Consider the following 22,845-nt stretch of genomic DNA (forward strand, 5'->3'; position numbering starts at 1 on the left):
GCTCAGTCTGGTCTCTTTTCCCCTGCCACAGCTCTGCGGCGGTGTGCTGTTTGTCCCCTAAGCATATCAGCTTCAGCGCGGTCTGTTACCACTTCCCCACTGCAGTGCAACACTGCTTCCAGCTACTGACTAATGACTGACTGGTGCTGCAAGCGGATAATTCGGAGGTGGAAGTGGAGGAGGAGGCGGAGGAGGAGCAGTGGGGTTTGGAGCCATTAACGTAGGTGCTGGTGGAAACCCTGATCGACGTAGGGCCCGCAATCCTTGGCCTCGGTAGCTCCTGTGCCATCCCAGGGTATGAGTTGCTCCCGCCTCCACAACATTCACCCAGTGTGCCTTCAGGGAAATGTAGCGTCTCTGGCCAAAAACACTTGTCCATGTGTCCATGGTTAAGTCAACCTTCCCAGTAACTGCGTTGGTCAGGGCACGTGTGATGTTACGGGACACATGTTGGTGTAAGGCGGGCACGGCACACCTTGAAAAATAGTGGCGGCTGTGGACTGCGTAACACGGGACGGCCGCCGACATCAGGCTGCAGAAGGCCTCAGTGTTTACAAGCCTAAATGGCAATATTTCCAGGGCCAGTAATTTGGCTCATTTAGTGCTATGGCCTGTGGGTGGCTGGGTATTTTCGCTTGTGTTCAAAGGCCTGGGGTAAGGACATTTGGACGCTGTGCTAAGACACGGAAGTGGATATGGTCGCTGATGGTGCTTGTGAAAGTCCAAGTGCAGGGCGGGAGGCATCCGGGCCTGAGCCTTCAACAGGGGATTGGCCAGCACATACCATAGGGGAAGAGGAGGCAGTGGTGTGACCCGCAGACACAGATTGTGGACCCAGGCATTCGTTCCACATATTACAGTGCTTGGATGCCATGTGGCGGATCATGCTGGTGGTGGTGAGGTGACCAGTGTTCACGTCCCAGCTCATTTTCATATGGCACAGGTTGCAAACGACTATTTTTTTGTCATCCGCACATTCCTCAAAAAAGCACCATACTGCTGAACATCTACCCCTTGGCAAGGGAGATTTCCGCAAGGGTGTGCTCCGTGAAACCCGTTTGGTGTTGCCCGCCTTCTCCCTTTTGCCACCCCACTGCCTCTTCCAGACTGTTGTGGTGCTGCAGATCCCTCCCCCTCTGTACTGCTGTACTGATGTCCTCGCTCGGCTTTTCACCTTCCCAGGTTGGGTCAGTGACTCTCTGATCATCCTCCTGATTTGTTGACTTAACCACAACCTCAGTGATTGACAACTGTGTCTCATCCTCTTCATCAACCTCTTGAGACAGTAATTGCGGTTGACTCATTAGCAACTGTGTCTCATTATCATCCACCTCATTAAACACTAATTGCAGTTTCCCACCGTCATGTTCTTGTGACTGTGGATTCTCAAAAGTTTGGGAATCAGGGCACAAGATCTCATGTCCCTCTTCAAGCCTTCTTTCTTTGCGAGAGGGCCAAATCAAGCAATGGTGATGAAAAGAGGTCCGAGTGTGGTATCACTGGTTTGGCCAAAATGTACATGGTGGGAGGAAGAAGGATAAGGGTCACGATTGTGTTGACCAGACTCCTGGCTACTGAGACTGGACTTGGTGGAAGACAGGGTGGTGCTTAACCGACTGGAAGCATTATATGCTGCAATCCAACCGAGCACCTAGTCGCACTGGTCTGACTTCAAGAGTGGTGTCCTGTACCACCCTGCAAACTGGGACATGAAGCTAGGTATCGTGGATGATTGTTTTTCTTGTGCTCTGGCAGCAGGCACAGTTTCTCCACACCCAGGGCCAGGGCCTCTGCGCTCTCCATCAGTATCACGGACACTTCCCTGTCCCTTACTGCTCCCCTTAATTTTAAATGTGATATATGCTTGAAAGTATGTCACACATACAGTAGCGTAGGATTTGGAAGTGTATGCGCAAGTTTTTTTACAAAGGTATTTGAGAATAGTGATTTAGGGATGCACACACTTAAAACAGGAGATGTGGCGCGGATAATTTAACTATCCGCAGTGGACACGTCTACGGAAACAGTGCACAGGATGTCATTGATATTTTAGGGATCCGCACACTTTAAACAGGAGATGTGGCGCGGATAATTTAACTGTCTGCAGCGGACACCGTCTACGGAAAAAGGTACACTGGATGTCACTAATACTTTAGAGATGCAACACTTTAAACAGGAGATGTGGCACGGATAATTTAACTTTCCGCAGCGGACACCAGCTACGGAAAAAGTGCCCTGGATGTCACTGATATTTTAGGGATGCTCACACTTTACGCAGCAGCCTATTACATGGTAATCAGCGCAGGATGCGCTAAAAATATATTTTACTGCTGTTACACACAATAGTCTTTAAAAGGACTTTTGGGTCTCTGAAAAGTTTTTTGTATAAAAATCTTCCTATTACACTCCCTATACTGTCTGTCCCTTCCTATGCACAGCTCTCCCTAACACTGTGCAATTTAGCGCAGGTTGCGCTACAAGCATATATTGCTGCTGTCACACACAGTAGTCCTTACAAGGACTTTTGGGTCTCTGAAATGTTTTTGTAAAAAAAAATATTCAACTACACTCCGTACACTCTCTGTCTCTTCCTATGCTCAGCTCTTCCTGACTACGATGACCCGCACCCGATGATGCGTTCCAGCCAGCCAATCACTGTAATGCCAGTAGCCAACATGGCTACTGGCATTACAGTAAGGGCAGTACTTACCTGCACGTTTATTGGCTGCATAGCAATGGTGCTCGAGCACATGCAGTACTCAGCCGAGAACCTCCATGTGCCGAGGATCGAGATGTTTGAGCCGAACAGGTGTTTGGCCAAGCATGCTCGATCATCACTAGTCACTACCTAAAAATTAGTAATTCACTATAAGGGTTTGGCGCTCTGTTCTGGGACAGAAACTGGATAGTTTGTTCTGGGTCCATTTAGAATTAATGAGCCCACATGCTACTGGCTTTATTTGCTTTACGAGATTTACATGCGGATCGACATCTGCGTTGTCATCCCAGTAGCAGCCGTTCCCCTATACCACCTACCGGCGACTCTATTCTCTTTTTCCACTTACTTTTTTGGCTATCAAGTGGTTTATTCACCACGAATACTCCTATTCCACTGGCGCCCCAAGTTCTTCTTATCTTTCGGATAAATCATTCCCTAAGATCTGATTAACCGTGCCTCTTTACTCTCTCTCAGCATATAAGACCTTACTGAGTCATTCCCAGCCCATCTAGCTGCTGTCCATGCTGCACACGGCAGTTACTCTGGTTATTAGCTGTTGATTATAACCATGTGGCTCAGCTGTGTATTTCATGCTACCAATGGTCTGCCAATATAATAAACAAATCTGGTGGGTTTTCCAAGAGATGTACTCTGTAGCAGATATTGATGGAGGCTTTAAATGAGGGTTTCTCCTCTATTAAATCAGAATACCTTATTATGGACTTCAAAAATGTATTTGTTTAAACCAGAAAACTCCAAAATAACATGGGAAATTGGACCTGAAATGTCCAATACACTGTGTGTAAATATACCCTAAATTAATTAACATACACCCAAATACTCTAAAGCCCATTACTAATCCCCACCTCACCCATAATTACACAGACCAAAACTAAGATATTCTACTTAACACTTATCCAATTATTAATTCTGAACTCTTACCGGAAGAGAACGGCATGAATCCATCATTCCGACAAAACTTCCCTTTGTCATCCAAAAAATGTCCTGGATTGAATTGATGTGGGTATTTAAACTGCTTTGGATCTCGTAAAACAGAACTGAGCAGTGGGAAGATGATTGTATCCTAAGCATAACAATCCAATTAGATAAATAATAACTATTATGACCACTTATTAATTTATCTATTCAAGATTATTATCCTATTAAGTTGTATTATAGCTGTTGTTATCCATATCAGCTAGACTCCACCACTAAGCATAGATGACACATGGTTTTACCTTTGGTATAAAAAATTCTCTAAACTTCACGTCACGTGTTACTGCGTGTGGGAGTCCTAATGGTGCAAGGTCAATAAATCTTTGGATTTCATGGATTACAGCATCCATGTAGGGCATTCGCGATCGATCTTCTATGCACGGGGCCCTGTTCCTTCCAATGACTTTCTCAATCTCTTGATGGATGTATTCTGTAGATATAGAAAGCAATTGGGTTAGAAACATAAACAAAGCATTCGTGCTGAATGATATAAAATACCAGGGTTAGGTCTCATGCACACAAACGTATATATATACTTTGCGGTCCGCAAAAAATACGGATGATGTCCGTGTGCATTCCATATTTTGCGGAACGGAACAGCTGGCACCTAATAGAACAGTGCTATCTTTGTCGGTAATGCGGACAATAATAGGACATGTTCTTTGTGCGGAACGAAAATACGGATATACGGAAACAGAATGCACACAGAGCAACTTCCTTTTTTTTTGCGGACCTGTTGAAATGAATGGCTCTGTATACGGTCCACAAAAAAAAATAATGGAACGGACACGGAAAGAAAATAATAATAAATTCGATTCGCTAGGGGCGGAGCTAGCGCCAGACCGGAATGAACGTGTGCGCTTGAGCTCTGCTGTTCAGACCTGGCCTTTTATCTGCTAACGTTAGCTGCTCGGATTAAAACATGGGCAAAATCGGTCAGCAAAGAGCGGGGGACTCATCCCTCTCCCACAAGCAATCAACGAACTGCGGAGATATGGATAAGTTCATCAAAAAGGCAGCCGCAAAAGTGCAGCGCGGGAAGCCAAGATGGCGCCGGAGCCTTGTAAAGAAGTTGAAGAGAGTGAGACAGATCTCCAGGCGGAAGGCAGCGATGTAGAAGACTACAGACATCACAAACATCTACCGATCTCCAGAAAATATCTGGACTCAGCACTACAACGGGCGATGGAGCCGCTTTCTTCATTAAGACAAGACGTCAGACATGTGGGCGGCAGGGTTGAAACCCTTGAGAACAATCAGGCCGTGATCCTGGATTTCCAAGAAGCCACAGCCATTAGCCTGCATAAGTGTCAAGCACATCTAAATGAAGCTTTTAATGCCCTGGAGGACCAGGAGAACCGTGGGAGAAGGAACAACTTACGGTTTAGGGGGGTCCCAGAAACCGATTCTCCCCAAGTCTCCTCAGATAAAGTCAAGGAGATCTGTGAAAATATACTTGGCCCTGAACGCTCTGCTTCAATAGTAATAGAGAGAGCTCACCGGGCCCTGCGGCCGAGACCAAAAGGCAATGAGCCCCCTAGGGATCTTATTTGCCGTTTTCTCCACTTCCAAGACAAAGAAGAAGTAATAACCAAGGCGCGCTTACCAAATGGAGTTAAATATAATGGGGTTCCGATTAGCATTTATGAGGATCTAGCTCCAGTTACCCTTCAAAAAAGAAGGTCCCTCAAGCCCCTCATTGACTGGCTTAGAAGTAAAAAAAATCCTATATCGATGGCAATTCCCGTTTGGTTTGTCCTTCTCTTACCAAGGCAAGAGGATCACCATCAAGTCTCACATGGACTTAGGCCCTGCATTTGATCTTCTGGACATTCCTCCCCTGGAAATTTAAGACTGGGACTTGGTCCAGGATTTAACATCACTGCCGGGACTCCCAAAAATTTTGCCTTTTGAACCGAAGAGCACCCCTAAAGCCCTGAGGCAGAGAGAAAAGAAGAAGAACCAACCTCTTACTCCAAGACGCATAGCTGCAGACGTCTTCTAAAGCAAGAATAGCAGCTTCTCCCTATTCTGTGTCTAATATGATGAGTATAATGATCTCACCCTTCTCCTTCTACACTTTCCCTCTCACTCCCTATATGTATGTCTATGAAGATTCTTCCTGACTTTTTCTCCCCTTTCTGGGCCTCTGATAATATGCCTTACATAACGGGACTAACTTTGATCGAGAAACCTAACGATATATTACCCTACTATAGATCTTTGGTTATGTTATCGAATGTTACTGTGTAATCTTAAGGAATTATCGATGGCCAAATGACAGCGAGCTAGCTGGTCTGCTTAGATTATCCCGACTATGATAGGGTTATCACTAGGGATGAGCGAACCCGAACTGTATAGTTCGGGTTCGTACCGAATTTTGGGGTGTCCGTGACACGGACCCGAACATTTTCGTAAAAGTCCGGGTTCGGGTTCGGTGTTCGGCGCTTTCTTGGCGCTTTTTGAAAGGCTGCAAAGCAGCCAGTCAACAAGCGTCATACTACTTGCCCCAAGAGGCAATCACAGCCTTGCCTACTATTGGCATGGCTGTGATTGGCCAGTGCAGCATGTGACCCAGCCTCTATATAAGCTTGGGTCACGTAGCACTGCACGTCACTGCTGCGACGTTAGGGCGAGATTAGGCAGATTAACTCCTCCAAAAGACTTAATTCAGTGATCGATCTCCAGCTGTGGATCATTGAAGTGCTGATATTGAATTGCTCACTTTTTTTAGGCTGCCCAGAGCGTTTTTATATCACTTTTTTCTGGGGTGATCGGCGGCCATTTTGTGGCTTGTGGTGCGCCAGCACAAGCTACCACCAAGTGCATTTAACCATCAATAGTGTGGTTATTTTTTGCTATATCCTACATCAGGTGCAGGCTGAGCCTGTGTCACCCAAGTGCATTTAACCATCAACAGTGTGGTTATTTTTTGGCCATATACTACATCAGGTGCAGGCTGAGCCTTTGTCACCCAAGTGCATTTAACCATCAACAGTGTGGTTATTTTTTGGCCATATACTACATCAGGTGCAGGCTGAGCCTGTGTCACCCAAGTGCATTTAACCATCAATAGTGTGGTTATTTTTTGCTATATCCTACATCAGGTGCAGGCTGAGCCTGTGTCACCCAAGTGCATTTAACCATCAACAGTGTGGTTATTTTTTGGCCATATACTACATCAGGTGCAGGCTGAGCCTGTGTCACCCAAGTGCATTTAACCATCAACAGTGTGGTTATTTTTTAGCCATATACTACATCAGGTGCAGGCTGAGCCTGTGTCACCCAAGTGCATTTAACCATCAATAGTGTGGTTATTTTTTGGCCATATACTACATCAGGAGCAAGTTGAGCCTGTTACCCAGCGCCTAAAAAATAGACCTGACATTTATATTCCTCCAAATCAGTACTGTTTTAGCTGGTCAAGTAATTTGTAGTGACCGTAAAAGCACAGTTTTTGTTCTGGGTTGAAAAACTATTCCCAAATTTGCCATTTTCAAAAATAGTAGTTTCTGCTATATCAGGCCTACTTTAAATCTATCCCAAAAAGGATATCTGTTTTTTTTTTTTTTTTTATCGGACCACAATAATTTATTAATACACAAATAAATTAAAACACAAGTTAATTAAAAGGTCCGCTTCCCATACTATTTTTTTTTAAAATAAATATATATTTTTATTTTCCAAATCATGATATTAGTACATAAAACAGTAATAATCACAACGGTATGCCTAGCATGACAATCATAAACATCCTTACAAGAAGAAAAATTCTATACAACATCCTAAGAACACCCTCACGACAATATATAATAATAACTATATCCACCCCCCCCCCCCCCCATTGGCTGCCGTCCACTCCATTCATCAATGTGTAAAATAATATTAATTATAGCTATGTAGATCTGCGTGCAATTCTCCGTTTCCTTTCAATGTCCTCATAAACTCTAATTTTTTGAAGATATGACCCCCACTCCCTTGTTGAGGGCGGGGAGACAGAGCCCCAATACTTTATCAATATAGCTTTAGCGACCATCAATCCCCGCATCCAAATCCGTCTGACCTGGGCCGGGACTTCCACTTCTGACCCCCGGGTTATAATTCATTGAACTCTCCCTTTCTAGGGTAGCGAAAACCTCATCCCAATAGCTTCTTATTTTGCTGCAGCTCCAAAGCAAGTGGACATAGTCCGCATTAATATATCCACATTTGGAGCAGCAGCAATCCCGATCTTTATTTTGGGGAAATTTTCCTTGGATTTTAGGCGTATAATAAAGTCTGTGGAGGATCTTAAATTGGATTAACCTGTGCGCACTGGAAACTGACGCCTTTCTCACATTCCTATAAATAGTAGACAACTGTAGTGGGGGGCAATTCAGCTCTTGCTCCCACTTATTTGTACTTTTGAAAGGTGTTACAGTTGCCAGGGCAATTCGGAGTTTTGCATAAAGTCTGGATAACTTCACTTTTTCATACTTCTGAGCGTCACAAAAATCAAAAAATATATTCTCTCGTGGAAAAAAGGGGCCTCTATTCCTAGAGGCTTCAAATATATGTTTCAAACGTGAATACATAAATAAATCTAATGGTGAACTATCAGTAAAACCAAATTCCAAAAGTGATTTAAATTGACCCATATAAAAAAAGTCAGACACCCTGTTGATACCATTACGTACCCAATAACCAAAATCTGTAATTTTGAAGAACTCCTCCAGCCCCCTGTTCTCCCACAGAGGGGTGAAAACAAACGGACCAGAAGATTTAAGGATCTTCTTCAGTCTGTTCCAAACCCTCTGCAGTGAGCACGGGATCAGCAAGGACCTCCTCATTCCCATAAACCCATTCTCCAAACATACAAAAATATTATCAACTGGTTTATCGAAAAGTTTTGTCAAATATCGTGAAAGTAAGCTCTCCTTAGAACAGCAACAACGCTGAATCTGTGCACACAAATAATAACCTTGAAAAAAGGGTAATGACAGCCCACCATCTGCCTCCGACAACCATAGATATCTCTGCTTTATGCGAACCCTCTTCCTTCCCCAAATTAAATCATTGATCATAGCCTCTAATCTATGAAAGAGAATATCTTCTATCCAGATGGGGGAGGCACACAACGGAAATAAAACTATCGGGAGGATAATCATTTTAATCAGAGCTATTCGATCCGTCTGTGCCAGTATCAGCTTCCGCCAAGCGCAGATTTTGTCCCTGACTTTATTCAGAACCGGGGCCAGATTAAGATCATAAAACCTATTTATGGGGAGCCCAATCTTAACCCCCAAATAATCTAAAGTGTCATTGGGCACCAAAACACGGACTCGCCTCCCCTCGTCTACAGCTTTCCGGTTTAGCGGGAGGAGCGATGATTTTGACCAGTTGATTCTATAGCCTGATAGTTTACCATAATCTTCTATTACCTCTATGACATACGGGAGAATTTTCCACCCCTGGTCCAGGAACAGAATCACGTCATCGGCATATAGACTTATTTTATCGCCCGCTCCCGCTACTCCAAAACCATCTATACGGCTATCCAAGCGAATCCGAGAAGCCAATGGTTCAATAAAGAGAGCGAAGAGGAGAGGACAGAGGGGGCAACCCTGTTGCATCCCTCTTTGCATCGTAACGGGGGAAGATCTAATACCATTGACACTAATACATACATACGGATTATAAGATTTTCGCCAAAATTTTGTCTAATAGTCTAAAGAGGGTTATAGCGGGTTTGGTACACCCCAATCAGACGGGCTTTATTCCGGGACGGCAAATACAGATGAGTCTATATAGGGTTTATTTGAATCTGTCTGTTGGGGGTAGTATAGACCACTCCATTCTGTCTTTGGACGCCGCAAGGGCGTTTGTCAGGATGGAGTGGCCTTTTTTGTGGGCTACAATGTCCCATTTTGGCATTGGGAATCCCTTTTTGGAAATGACTCAAATGCTATATCCAAAAAGGATATCTTAGATTGAAGGTGCTGATAGTGTCATTCTGAAAAACTTAACACACACGCTACAGTGCAGATAAGAGTCTAATTCTGTGATTAAAGGTATACCTGTCACCCAGCACCTAAAAAATAACCCTGACATTTATATTCCTCCAAATCAGTACTGTTTTAGCTGGTCAAGTTATTTGTAGTGACCGTAAAAGCACAGTTTTTGTTCTGGGTTGAAAAACTATTCCCAAATTTGCCATTCTCAAAATTAGTAGTTTCTGCTATATCAGGCCTACTTTAAATGTATCCCAAAAAGGATATATTAGATTCAAGGTGCTGATAGTGTCATTCTGAAAAACTTAACACACACGCTACAGTGCAGATACAAGTCTAATTCTGTGATTAAAGGTATATCTGTCACACAGCGCGTAAAAAATAGGCCTGACATTTATATTCAACCAAATCTGTACTGTTTTGCTGGTCAAGTTATTTGTAGTGACAGTAAAAGCACAGTTTTTGTTCTGGGTTGAAAAACTATTCCCAAATTTGCCATTCTCAAAATTAGTAGTTTCTGCTATATAAGGCCTACTTTAAATCTATCCCAAAAAGGATATATTAGATTCAAGGTGCTGATAGTGTCATTCTGAAAAACTTAACACACACGCTACAGTGCAGATACAAGTCTAATTCTGTGATTAAAGGTATATCTTTCACACAGCGCGTAAAAAATAGGCCTCACATTTATATTCAACCAAATCTGTTCTGTTTTAGCTGGTCAAATTATTTGTAGTGACCGTAAAAGCACAGTTTTTGTTCTGGGTTGAAAAACTATTCCCAAATTTGCCATTCACAAAATTAGTAGTTTCTGCTATATCAGGCCTACTTTAAATCTATCCCAAAAAGGATATCTTAGATTGAAGGTGCTGATAGTTTCATTCTGAAAAACTTAACACACACGCTACAGTGCAGATACAAGTCTAATTCTGTGATTAAAGGTATATCTGTCACACAGCGCGTAAAAAATAGGCCTCACATTTCTATTCAACCAAATCTGTACTGTTTTAGCTGGTCAAATTATTTGTAGTGACCGTAAAAGCACAGTTTTTGTTCTGGGTTGAAAAACTATTCCCAAATTTGCCATTCTCAAAATTAGTAGTTTCTCCTATATCAGGCCTACTTTAAATCTATCCCAAAAAGGATATCTTAGATTCAAGGTGCTGATAGTGTCATTCTGAAAAACTTAACACACACGCTACAGTGCAGATACAAGTCTAATTCTGTGATTAAAGGTATATCTGTCACACAGCGCGTAAAAAATAGGCCTCACATTTCTATTCAACCAAATCTGTACTGTTTTAGCTGGTCAAATTATTTGTAGTGACCGTAAAAGCACAGTTTTTGTTCTGGGTTGAAAAACTATTCCCAAATTTGCCATTCTCAAAATTAGTAGTTTCTCCTATATCAGGCCTACTTTAAATCTATCCCAAAAAGGATATCTTAGATTCAAGGTGCTGATAGTGTCATTCTGAAAAACTTAACACACACGCTACAGTGCAGATACAAGTCTAATTCTGTGATTAAAGGTATATCTGTCACACAGCGCGTAAAAAATAGGCCTGACATTTCTATTCAACCAAATCTGTACTGTTTTAGCTGGTCAAATTATTTGTAGTGACCGTAAAAGCACAGTTTTTGTTCTGGGTTGAAAAACTATTCCCAAATTTGCCATTTTCAAAATTAGTAGTTTCTGCTATATAAGGCCTACTTTAAATCTATCCCAAAAAGGATATCTTAGATTGAAGGTGCTGATAGTTTCATTCTGAAAAACTTAACACACACGCTACAGTGCAGATACAAGTCTAATTCTGTGATTAAAGGTATATCTGTCACACAGCGCGTAAAAAATAGGCCTGACATTTCTATTCAACCAAATCTGTACTGTTTTAGCTGGTCAAATTATTTGTAGTGACCGTAAAAGCACAGTTTTTGTTCTGGGTTGAAAAACTATTCCCAAATTTGCCATTCTCAAAATTAGTAGTTTCTCCTATATCAGGCCTACTTTAAATCTATCCCAAAAAGGATATCTTAGATTCAAGGTGCTGATAGTGTCATTCTGAAAAACTTAACACACACGCTACAGTGCAGATACAAGTCTAATTCTGTGATTAAAGGTATATCTGTCACACAGCGCGTAAAAAATAGGCCTCACATTTCTATTCAACCAAATCTGTACTGTTTTAGCTGGTCAAATTATTTGTAGTGACCGTAAAAGCACAGTTTTTGTTCTGGGTTGAAAAACTATTCCCAAATTTGCCATTCTCAAAATTAGTAGTTTCTGCTATATCAGGCCTACTTTAAACCTATCCCAAAAAGGATATCTTAGATTCAATGTGCTGATACTGTCATTCTGAAAAACTTAACACACACGCTACAGTGCAGATACAAGTCTAATTCTGTGATTAAAGGTATATCTGTCACACAGCGCGAAAAAAATAGGCCTCACATTTATATTCAACCAAATCTGTCATTACTTGTGTGCCTGTATTAGTGTAATACGGTACCTAAATAGATAGCCAGACAGTGTTAGGTGTCTGTAAAAAAAGGCCTGAATTTTAATTCAATACATTGCCCCGAATAATATTTTTCTTATTGTGGTGAACGGTAACAATGAGGAAAACAACTAGTAAGGGACGCGGACGTGGACATGGTCGTGGTGGTGTTAGTGGACCCTCTGGTGCTGGGAGAGGACGTGGCCGTTCTGCCACAGCCACACGTCCTAGTGTACCAACTACCTCAGGTCCCAGTAGCCGCCAGAATTTACAGGGATATTTGGTGGGGCCCAATGCCGTTCTAAGGATGGTAAGGCCTGAGCAGGTACAGGCATTAGTCAATTGGGTGGCCGACAGTGCATCCATCACGTTCACATTATCTCCCACCCAGTCTTCTGCAGAAAGCGCACAGATGGCGCATGAAAACCAAGCCCATCAGTCTGTCACATCACCCCCATGCATATCAGGGAAACTGTCTGAGCCTCAAGGTATGCAGCAGTCTCTTATGCTGTTTGAAGACTCTGCTGCCAGGGTTTCCCAAGGGCATCCACCTAGCCCTTCCCCAGGGGTGGAAGAGATAGAATGCACTAACGCACAACCACTTATGTTTCCTGATGATGAGGACATGGGAATACCACCTCAGCACGTCTCTGATGATGACGAAACACAGGTGCCAACTGCTGCGTCTTTCTGCAGTGTGCAGACTGAACAGGAGGTCAGGGATCAAGACTGGGTGGAAGACGATGCAGGGGACGATGAGGTCCTAGACCCCACATGGAATGAAGGTCGTGCCACTGACTTTCACAGTTCGGAGGAAGAGGCAGTGGTGAGACCGAGCCAACAGCGTAGCAAAAGACAAAGAGGGAGCAGTGGGCAAAATCAGAACACCCGCCGCCAAGAGACTCCGCCTGCTACTGACCGCCGCCATCTGGGACCGAGCACCCCAAAGGCAGCTTCAAGGAGTTCCCTGGCATGGCACTTCTTTAAACAATGTGCTGACGACAAGACCCGAGTGGTTTGCACGCTGTGCCATCAGAGCCTGAAGCGAGGCATTAACGTTCTGAACCTTAGCACAACCTGCATGACCAGGCACCTGCATGCAAAGCATGAACTGCAGTGGAGTAAACACCTTAAAAACAAGGAAGTCACTCAGGCTCCCCCTGCTACCTCTTCTGCTGCTGCCGCCTCGGCCTCTTCTGCTGCTGCCGCCGCCTCGGCCTCTTCCTCCGCCTCTGGAGGAACGTTGGCACCTGCCGCCCAGCAAACATGGGATGTACCACCAACACCACCACCTGCGTCACCAAGCATCTCAACCATGTCACACGGCAGCGTTCAGCTCTCCATCTCACAAACATTTGAGAGAAAGCGTAAATTCCCACCTAGCCACCCTCGATCCCTGGCCCTGAATGCCACCATTTCTAAACTACTGGCCTATGAAATGCTGTCATTTAGGCTGGTGGACACAGACAGCTTCAAACAGCTCATGTCGCTTGCTGTCCCACAGTATGTTGTTCCCAGCCGCCACTACTTCTCCAAGAGAGCAGTGCCTTCCCTGCACAACCAAGTGTCCGATAAAATCAAGTGTGCACTGCGCAACGCCATCTGTGGCAAGGTCCACCTAACCACAGATACGTGGACCAGTAAGCACGGCCATGGACGCTATATCTCCCTAACTGCACACTGGGTAAATGTAGTGGCGGCTGGGCCCCAGGCGGAGAGCTGTTTGGCGCACGTCCTTCCGCCTCCAAGGATCGCAGGGCAACATTCTTTGCCTCCTGTCTCCTCCTCCTCCTACTCAGCTTCCTCCTCCTCTTCTTCCACCTGCTCATCCAGTCAGCCACACACCTTCACCACCAACTTCAGCACAGCCCGGGGTAAACGTCAGCAGGCCGTTCTGAAACTCATATGTTTGGGGGACAGGCCCCACACCGCACAGGAGTTGTGGTGGGGTATAGAACAACAGACCGACGAGTGGTTGCTGCCGGTGAGCCTCAAGCCCGGCCTGTTGGTGTGCGATAATGGGCGAAATCTCGTTGCAGCTCTGGGACTAGCCGGTTTGACGCACATCCCTTGTCTGGCGCATGAGCTGAATTTGGTGGTGCAGAAGTTCATTCGCAACTACCCCGACATGTCAGAGCTGCTGCATAAAGTGCGGGCCGTCTGTTCGCGCTTCCGGCGTTCACACTCTGCCGCTGCTCGCCTGTCTGCGCTACAGCGTAACTTCGGCCATCCCGCTCACCGCCTCATATGCGACGTGCCCACCAGGTGGAACTCCACCTTGCATATGCTGGACAGACTGTGCGAGCAGCAGCAGGCCATAGTGGAGTTTCAGCTGCAGCACGCACGGGTCAGTCGCACTGCGGATCAGCCCCATTTCACCACCATTGCCTGGGCCTCCATACGAGACCTGTGTGCCCTGTTGCGCTGTTTCGAGTACTCCACCAACATGGCCAGTGGCGATGACGCCGTTATCAGCGTTACAATACCACTTCTATGTCTCCTTGAGAAAACACTTAGGGCGATGATGGAAGAGGAGGTGGCCCAGGAGGAAGAGGAGGAAGAGGGGTCATTTATAGCACTTTCAGGCCAGTCTCTTCGAAGTGACTCAGAGGGAGGTTTTTTGCAACAGCAGAGGCCAGGTACAAATGTGGCCAGACAGGGCCCACTACTGGAGGACGAGGAGGACGAGGATGAGGAGGAGGTGGAGGAGGATGAGGATGAAGCATGTTCACAGCGGGGTGGCACCCAACGCAGCTCGGGCCCATCACTGTTGCGTGGCTGGGGGGAAACGCAGGACGATGACGATACGCCTCCCACAGAGGACAGCTTGTACTTACCTCTGGGCAGCCTGGCACACATGAGCGACTACATGCTGCAGTGTCTGCGCAACGACAGCAGAGTTGCCCACATTTTAACGTGTGCGGACTACTGGGTTGCCACCCTGCTGGAGCCACGGTACAAAGACAATGTGCCCACCTTACTTCCTACACTGGAGCGTGATAGGAAAATGCGCGAGTACAAGCGCACGTTGGTAGACGCGCTAGTGAGAGCATTCCCAAATGTCACAGGGGAACCAGTGGAAGCCCAAGGCGAAGGCAGAGGAGGAGCAAGAGGTCGCCAACGCAGCTGTGTCACGGCCAGCTCCTCTGAGGGCAGGGTTAGCATGGCAGAGATGTGGAAAAGTTTTGTCACCACGCCACAGCTAACTGCACCACCACCTGATACGGAACGTGTTAGCAGGAGGCAACATTTCACTAACATGGTGGAACAGTACCTGTGCACACCCCTCCACATACTGACTGATGGTTCGGCCCCATTCAACTTCTGGGTCTCCAAATTGTCCACGTGGCCAGAGCTAGCCTTTTATGCCTTGGAGGTGCTGGCCTGCCCGGCGGCCAGCGTTTTGTCTGAACGTGTATTCAGCACGGCAGGGGGCGTCATTACAGACAAACACAGCCGCCTGTCTACAGCCAATGTGGACAAGCTGACGTTCATAAAAATGAACCAGGCATGGATCCCACAAGACCTGTCCATCCCTTGTGCAGATTAGATATTAACTACCTCCCCTTAACAATATATTATTCTACTCCAGGGCACTTCCTCATTCAATACTATTTTTATTTTCATTTTACCATTATATTGCGGGGCAACCCAAAGTTGAATGAACCTCTCCTCTGTCTGGGTGCCAGGGCCTAAATATGTGACAGTGGCCTGTTCCAGTGGTGGGTGACATGAAGCCTGATTCTCTGCTATGACATGAAGACTGATTCTGTTCTGACATAAGGCCTGATTCTCTGTTACGGGACCTCTCTCCTCTGTCTGGGTGCCGGGGCCTAAATGTGTGATAGTGGCCTGTTCCAGTGGTGGGTGACGTGAAGCCAGATTCTCTGCTATGACATGAAGACTGATTCTGCGCTGACATAAGGCCAGATTCTCTGTTACGGGACCTCTCTCCTCTGTCTGGGTGCCGGGGCCTAAATGTGTGACAGTGGCCTGTTCCAGTGGTGGGTGACGTGAAGCCTGATTCTCTGCTATGACATGAAGACTGATTCTGTGCTGACATGAAGCCAGATTCTCTGCTATGGCATGAAGAGACTGATTCTCTGCTGACATGAAGCCAGATTCTTTGCTATGGCATGAAGAGACTGATTCTCTGCTGATGTGAAGCCAGATTCTCTGCTATGGGACCTCTGTCCAATTGATATTGGTTCATTTTTATTTTTTTAATTTTAATTTTAATTCATTTCCCTATCCACATTTGTTTGCAGGGGATTTACCTACATGTGGCTGCCTTTTGCAGCCCTCTAGCTCTTTCCTGGGCTGTTGTACAGCCTTTTTAGTGCCCAAAAGTTCGGGTCCCCATTGACTTCAATGGGGTTCGGGTTCGGGAAGAAGTCCGGGTCGGGTTCGGATCCCGAACCCGAACATTTCCGGGAAGTTCGGCCGAACTTCTCGAACCCGAACATCCAGGTGTTCGCTCAACTCTACTCACCGCCACAGAAGCACCGGCTTGACCCCTTAAGCCTTGGCATCCCTCCACACACGCACAGCAATCTCCATTCCCTCCTGCAACGCTAAGCAACACATGTCCAAACCCAGAGCATTGATATGTACCCCATCACTACGCCAAAACCCCCCAAGCTCTTTCTCAAGCTCCATGTGTCGAATCGACAAGGCCCCATTCTTAGACATAAACCTGCTAATAGCCCTATTAACTTTCACTCTGACCTTGTTGATACCGTCAACTGAACGCGCCCCTCGCCACACCCTTCTCGGAACGATGTCAGACCAGACCGTTACCATTTTTGGAAAACAACGCCCATAAACGCAGAAAGTCAAATTTCACGTCCCGTACTAACTCCCTAAACGGCCGGGCAGCCAAATCATTACCTCCCACATGCAGGACTAATACGTCCGGGGCCCTATCTTGCTTGACATACCTGTGAAATTCCGGTAAAACCCTGCTCCATATCATGCCCCGCCGACCTATCCATCTCACCACCGCCACCTCCCGAGCGAAACCAAGCTGCTGACCATCCGGCTTGACCGCTGCCCTGAGAGCACCCCAAAAAACATATGAGTGCCCAAGAACCCAAATCAGCACCGGCTCCGAACCTGAAACGAGAAAACACAGAAGAATACGAGGAGTAATCCCGCACGCCACCACAATAAATAAATAAACATATATGATCAACCGTAAAATCACTCCCCGACCTCACAACTTCTCTGGCCGGACGTACGAACGGAACCGTACAAATTCCCACCTCCCTATCATCCAGATAACGTCATCCCTCAAACCCTATCTGGCAGCCTTGGTTGCCACCCTATTGTAAACAAATTACCAGAGTACCCCTTCCACCCCATTCCTATTTGACCTAAGCACCGTCTAAACACAGCTGTAAACTGATAACGCGAAAGAAACGACCCATCCTGATGAACCAACAACGGAGACAACACCGTTCCCATGTCCGGACAATATGCCCTCATGCAACGCACCGGACACATTAAACAATCCGGGATCTCAAACAACACTACTCTGCGACCTCTCCCTTCCACATCCGTTTTAGATCGTCTAATAACGAATTCTACCCTGTCCGAAAAAATATCAACATCAATAAACCTCCCGCTCTATGAACAGAAGGACAAACTAACTCCCCCAACCGCAACGCCCCAAAAAACGCCAACGAGAAAGCCAAGCAAAATAACCGCGCCTCCCTCAGTGAACTACAGACCCTGTCCAACTGCTCACCTAACTGCAACAGTAATGCGAAAGATACAGGCTGCCGATCATCACCTCCCCCCTTTTCCCGGCGCCAACCATTCAAAGCCCTCGCTACCAAGAACGATTTCGTTAAATCCATCATCTTTCTGACCCGAAAACAAATGCTAACCCCGCCATACAGCCATTCATTTTCGCGACAGACCAACCCTCATCCCTACAGTGGCCTATAAACAACAGCAGAGCAATCTCCAAATCTCCCTCCCCAGCCCCTAAATTACCCGTCCACTCCTCCCACCAATGCCAAGCTTTCGAATACAGCTCCCACGTACCAGGCGCCAGTGAAGACCGGATAAGACCCGTTACTGTAATTCCAGCACTTCACAAAGACAGGTTGTACACTCCAGCCCCACTTCCGCTGCCCCCGGAGCCAGCTGACGGAAACGGTCCTACTGCGAACGAGAGAGAGCATCAGCAATGCAGTTGTCAACGCCAGGCACATGAACCGCTACTACCCATGCGTTAATTGACAAACACTCCAACACCAACTTCTGGAACAGCCAAACTACCAATGTCGATGAGGCCGTCAAACTATTAATCGCCTTCGCTACCCCCAGGTTGTTGCAGTGGAACCGGATTTTCTTATTCCTAAAAACCCGCCCCCACAACATCACTGCCACCACGATCGGGAAAAGTTCTAACAACGCCAAATTTTTAACCCTACCCCTCCAAAACCAACTGTCCGGCCACCTCCCTGCACACCATTCCCCTGCACAATAAACCCCAAAACCACAACCCCCCGCCGCATCTGAAAACAGGTTGAAATCGAACAAATCCACCATCTCGGCCATGAACAAGGAACGACCATTATATTTGTCCAGAAATGCGCCCCAAACCAACAAGTCCCCCTTCAGCTCCCGCCCCAGCCTAATGAATCGATGGGGCGCCTGAACCCCTGCTGTCGCCCCCGCCAACCATCTGCTGAAATTCCTGCTCATGGGCATAATTCGACACGCAAAATTAAGCTTTCCCAGAAGCGACTGAAGCTCCCGCAACTGAATTTTTTTGTAACCGCCCTGCCCGTGCCACCTCCTGTTTCAAGTCCACTAACTTATCCAGAGGAAACCTACATTCCATGCGCTCAGAATCAATTTCTATCCCGAGAAAGCTCGATTTAGTCGTAGGGCCCACCGTCTTCTCCCTAGCTAAAGGAACCCCAAACGACCCGAACAACCCCTCTAACGTATGCAACAAAACCGAACAAACCCTCAACTCCTTAGGGCCGACGGAAAGAAAAACGTCCAGGTAGTGGATAACAGAATCACACCCAGACGAATCTCTAACCGTCCATTCCAAAAAAGAACTAAACATCTCAAAATAAGCGCAGGACAATGAACAGCCCATCGTAAACACTGATCCCCCAAAAAAAAAGAATATTCCAAAAACAGCCCAATAGGTGCAGACTATCAGGATTTACCAGCAAAAGCCTAAACGATATCGGTCTTTGCCATTAGCGCTCCCCGACATAACCGCCTCACCCATGCCACTGCCGCGTCAAACGACATATAGACCACCGAGCATAAGGACGGGTCAATGCCATCGTTGACCGACGTTCCCTTAGGGAACGACAGGTGGTGAATCAACCGGGATTTATTGACCTCCTTTTTTGGGACCACCCCCAACAGGGATACACGCAAATCCAACAAGGGTGGCCCCGCAAAAGGGCCAGCCATCCTACCTAGTCTAACCTCCTTTTCCAACTTTTCCGTAACCACCCCCAAGTGCTCAATTGCAAAACGCAAATTTTTTGTAACTAACCTAGCGCCAGACGGAACAAACGGGATCCGAAAACCCAACGCAAATCCCTCCCCTAGCATCTCCGCGGCCTTCCTGTCAGGATACTTATCGAGATACGGCTCCATCTTTTCCAGACGAACCGGCGTCTGCCCCTTTTGCCTGCCGCTCCTAAAACACCGTGCTGCCCCGTGTAAGCCCCCTCAGTTGGAGCACTCATGCTTAAACTTGCACTTGGCCCCAAACTTACATCCACCCTCATTGAACAGGAAGCACAGTCCTTTTGCGGAAGCTGCCGCAAAACCCGACTGCCCTCCGCCCCTGGCCTCCCCCCGAAAGGACTGCCCTGATCTAACCGGGGCCGTCACTTAACCACAAGGCAATATCCTTGTGATCCCATCTGATACCCGGACGCACTGCCTTCCGCTGCCTGAATTGTTCATCATATCGCAGCCACGCTAAACCCCCATATACCCTATACACTTCCCCAATGGCATCCAGGAGCAACAGTCCGGCTCTTTTTCCCCTATTACGCTCGCCAGTATCGCAAACGCCTGTAACCAGTTTGCAAACGACCTCGGTATAAGCCCGTGCCTGCGCTTTTCCTTGTCCTCCTTCTTGCTCCCGTCCTTCTGAACTTTATCTAAGTTAAATTTCGCCAAAGGGAGCAAGGAAAAAATATCTACGTACTGCCCTTTCAATATTTTTTCCCTCACCTCCTGCTAAAAATGCGCCCCCAGGGGACCCTCAAAACATACCTCCCCTTTCGCCCTGTCATCGAACCGCGTCGCATCTTGCTGCCCTGAGCACCCCGTCTGCGTCTGAACCGACACCGTGCTGACCTGCACACCCGACACCGCCAGCCCAGCGCCCCCAACGCCACCAGAGCCCCCCCAAACACCACCACGCCGGTAATGGGGGCGCCCCCCCCTATGTCCCATCCTGCTACCAAACCCGCTAACTCCCCCAACAACTGACCCAAACCTTTACTCAGTTCTGTCTTGGGCCCCCCTCCCCCCGCAGCTAAACTAGCACCCCACTGCACTAAAGGTCCCCACTGCTGCTCACCTGGCTGCATGGGTGCTGTGACCCCACCAGCCGCAGATCCTGCTTCCCGACCGGTCCTCTGCACAGATCCTCCTTGACAGTCATCTCCTGTGTGTCCCCTGGCTAGGCTGGAGCCAGGGATGTCGGCCAGTCCGTCTTCACCTGCATCTTCAGGGGAGGCGGAGCCAACCCCCTCTTGCGTCCCGGTGGTCCTGGACAAGAGCCTGCTGCCTCCTGCCACGCGGCCCGCAGCAGCTCTGCCATCTTCTCCTCCCTGTGCGCGCCGAGGGACCCCAGCCACTTCTCCCATGACTGGGCACGCCGAACCTGCTCCCTACTCCCTGCGCTGCGACACTGGCCGGGCAGACCTGGCACGGCCTGCATGGGGGCTCCGCCTACTAACCGGATTCCTCTCACGCCTGGGCGTGCGGGGAGGAACGGGGCCCGCCGCCCGTAGGCGTGGAGGGTCCATGTTGGGGCTCCATCTCCGGCGCTGAGCCCGAGGGGGTCCGCTATCCGGGCTAAGGCGCGCTGGTGGGATAGACCGCCGCGGCCGGGACGCCGTGTGGGGGAGGCAAGGCAGGCACCTCCGCCGCCCCTCTCAGCAGCTCCTGCACCCGCTCCTGGAGCCATCCCTCGCCACGCTCCGCTGCTGCCGCCTGTAACTCTGCCAGCAAGGCCTCCATCTCCGGTGAGCTCAGATGTTTCTCAGATGTTTCTCCTCAACAAAATGGCCCCTCTTACCGGCCGCACTCTTCTCATAAACCCCATAACTCCTCCCCAATCCCCTACAAATTCACCAATCCCAACCCTGGGTCTCCATAAACCACCCCCCCCCCCCCCCCCCCCGTCATGGTCGCCTCCCCCTACGGCTATAGATCTCAGTCTGGCTTTTCTTTATAACTAATAAAATAAATTTGAGAATATATTTATAATAAAGTAATATTTACACATTTTCATTTTCTTAATTCCTGGAGAACCCCTTTAAGCTATTACAGTAAAGAGAGAGTTAAACACAACTTGTCTATGTCCTTGTGACATGCGGGGAAAATGCTTGCATCTATGTCTACTTAAAGACCAAGACTAGTTGACAACTTTACTCTTAAGTCACTCTCTGTTGAGAAATTGGTACATGGTTAGGTCTCTCTTAGGAATCCAAATGTCATGCGGCTATGCTGATTGAATCAATCTTAAAGGTGTAGTCAGATAAAGGTTTGGTGTAACATAGTGCCACACATTTTGAGCCCACTGCTGGTGCATGAGTGCAACAGTTAAAGAGGAACTTCAACTTCTTCTGACATGGTCAGTCTTAGAAACTAGTTGCATCCCTCTTTTAATTTAAATTCTGGAGCATCTATTTTTATGACTCAGTGATATGTCATTCCTCGGCCTCCATTACTAGTAGTTTGTGACGAAAATCTGCATGGGTGTTGCCAGTTGAGGGTGTGTCCCTGCACAGTGTAACATTATGCAAACAGTGCAGCCAGTGTCAGACTATGCAGGGACTAGTGTTGATCGCGAATATTTTAATCGCTAATTTTAATCGCAAAAATTGGAACTTCGAGAATTTGCGAATATCTAGAATCACTGGCAGGGACATCCTCAATTGGTAATATCCACCTTTCATAAGAATAGATGCTCCAGGATTATTACAGTACAGCATGCAAGGCCTAGAATTTGGTTACCTTTGACTCTTGGACTATATAAATTGTTTAAAGAGGACCTGTCACCATTCCTGACATGCCTGTTTTAATATCTTCATGCATTCCCCATGTAATAACAATTCTGGAGCATCTATTCTTATGTCTCTATGTTGTGTCATTTCTTTATTATTTCTACTAAAAGTTATAAATGAATTGGTAGCAGTCTGCAATAAGGGTACAGAGGGATGGTAACCACTTGGGGGTGAGTACCTGCACAGTCTGAAAATGGCAGCACTGATTGAATAGAGTTAGTCTGTACAGGCACCCCCCCCAACTTGTTACCACCCCTCTGTACCCTTACTGCAGACTGCTAGCAATTCATTCATAACTTCTAGCAAGAATAAAACGGGAATGGTACACCTAAAGGGTTAATGACGTTTGT

General features: G+C 47.0%; 1 protein-coding gene across 1 annotated transcript in view; it reads right to left on the reverse strand.

Annotated features, from left to right (window-relative positions):
• Positions 1 to 22,845, reverse strand: part of LOC121009532 (cytochrome P450 2C5-like) — a 99,780-nt gene that overhangs the window by 6,218 nt on the left and 70,717 nt on the right. Inside the window, exons 7-8 of the mRNA XM_040442732.1 lie at positions 3,958 to 4,145; positions 3,662 to 3,803 (exon numbers count right to left, since the gene is read on the reverse strand). Of these exons, the coding sequence (XP_040298666.1) occupies positions 3,662 to 3,803; positions 3,958 to 4,145 (330 nt within the window). The remainder of the gene's footprint in view (positions 1 to 3,661; positions 3,804 to 3,957; positions 4,146 to 22,845) is intronic.

The sequence above is a fragment of the Bufo bufo genome, chromosome 8 (genome assembly GCF_905171765.1).
Source record: "Bufo bufo chromosome 8, aBufBuf1.1, whole genome shotgun sequence".
NCBI classification, from domain to species: Eukaryota; Metazoa; Chordata; class Amphibia; order Anura; family Bufonidae; genus Bufo; species Bufo bufo.